The 1,153-nt window shown below is 41.6% G+C and overlaps 1 protein-coding gene across 1 annotated transcript; it reads left to right on the top strand.

Moving 5' to 3' along the window:
* The first annotated feature begins 237 nt into the window (after nucleotides 1–237).
* LOC110311170 (keratin-associated protein 6-5-like) lies at nucleotides 238–827 on the top strand. The gene has a single exon (XM_021184409.1). It carries the CDS (start codon nucleotides 290–292, stop codon nucleotides 524–526), a length of 237 nt encoding a protein of 78 aa, XP_021040068.1. The 5' UTR covers nucleotides 238–289; the 3' UTR covers nucleotides 527–827.
* The last annotated feature ends 326 nt before the right edge of the window (nucleotides 828–1,153 follow it).

Below are 1,153 nucleotides of genomic sequence, written 5' to 3'. Positions count from 1 at the left end.
TAATCTACAGATTTGATCTGAATAGTATTTACATGATGATACATTGATTCACATTAAGGACTCGGGTGGTTCAGCTGTGCCTACACCACAGGAAATAGCTTCAATGCCAGATTTAAAATAAACTCAACTAATTATTCAAATTACTTTGGAAATATGGCCAGTGACACAAGCCTGTGGTCAGTCCCACCCACACTGAGAGAATATAAAAGGCCTCCACTCAGGCAGCAGTATACAGACTCAAGTCACCTACTCTCCTCTCTACTCAAGAACAACCTCAACAACCAGCACCATGTGTGGCTACTACGGAAACTACTATGGTGGCAGAGGCTATGGCTGCTGTGGCTATGGAGGCCTGGGCTATGGCTATGGAGGCCTGGGCTGTGGCTATGGCTCCTACTATGGCTGTGGCTACCGTGGANTGGGCTGTGGCTATGGCTATGGCTGTGGCTATGGCTCAGGCTCTCTCTATGGCTGTGGCTATGGATGCGGTTCTGGCTATGGATCTGGATTTGGCTACTACTATTGAAGACACCATGAGATACTCTTACCGGCTCCAGTTGTGATTCTAGGACTGCCCAATTCTCAACCCCATTCTTTCTGAACCTTAGACTTGGATGAAGATGATTCTTCAGTGAAATGAAGTCCATCATAGACTTCTGCTCACCTGTATGAAGTTGACTCATCCCTTAGACTTTCCTTCTCAAGAGAAATAGAGCGAAATTCAGGTGCAAACTCATAGCTCTGCCATCATCACAGCGATGGCAATGAAGCAAAAGCCTTATTGACCTTCATGATGGAATCTGTTGTTCTAATAAACTTGTTTAATCTACAAAATGTTTCAGTCATTTATTGTGAAATATTACTTAAAAATTTCAACTGAGTTTGCATGAATGAATGATCATGTGTTAGGTATGGGTCTTCAGAGGAGCATAGTCCATTTAATGTGTAAGAATATTATTATATGCTTGTCCCAGAGATAACCAACAATGTTCTTGGTTGGATTTTAGACCTGCATCATGGAATGGAATACATGCCATGGTTTTCAAATTTGGTCAAATAATCATAGGCAATTCTACTACTGAAGTTTTGCTACTTACACATGTAGATAAACTGATGTCTAAATATTTATATTTATACACTCCGATTGGTGCCG

Source organism: Mus caroli, chromosome 16, assembly GCF_900094665.2.
Source record: "Mus caroli chromosome 16, CAROLI_EIJ_v1.1, whole genome shotgun sequence".
NCBI classification, from domain to species: domain Eukaryota; kingdom Metazoa; phylum Chordata; class Mammalia; order Rodentia; family Muridae; genus Mus; species Mus caroli.
Note: the sequence above shows the minus strand (reverse complement) of the source record. Positions and strands in the feature narration are given on the sequence as shown.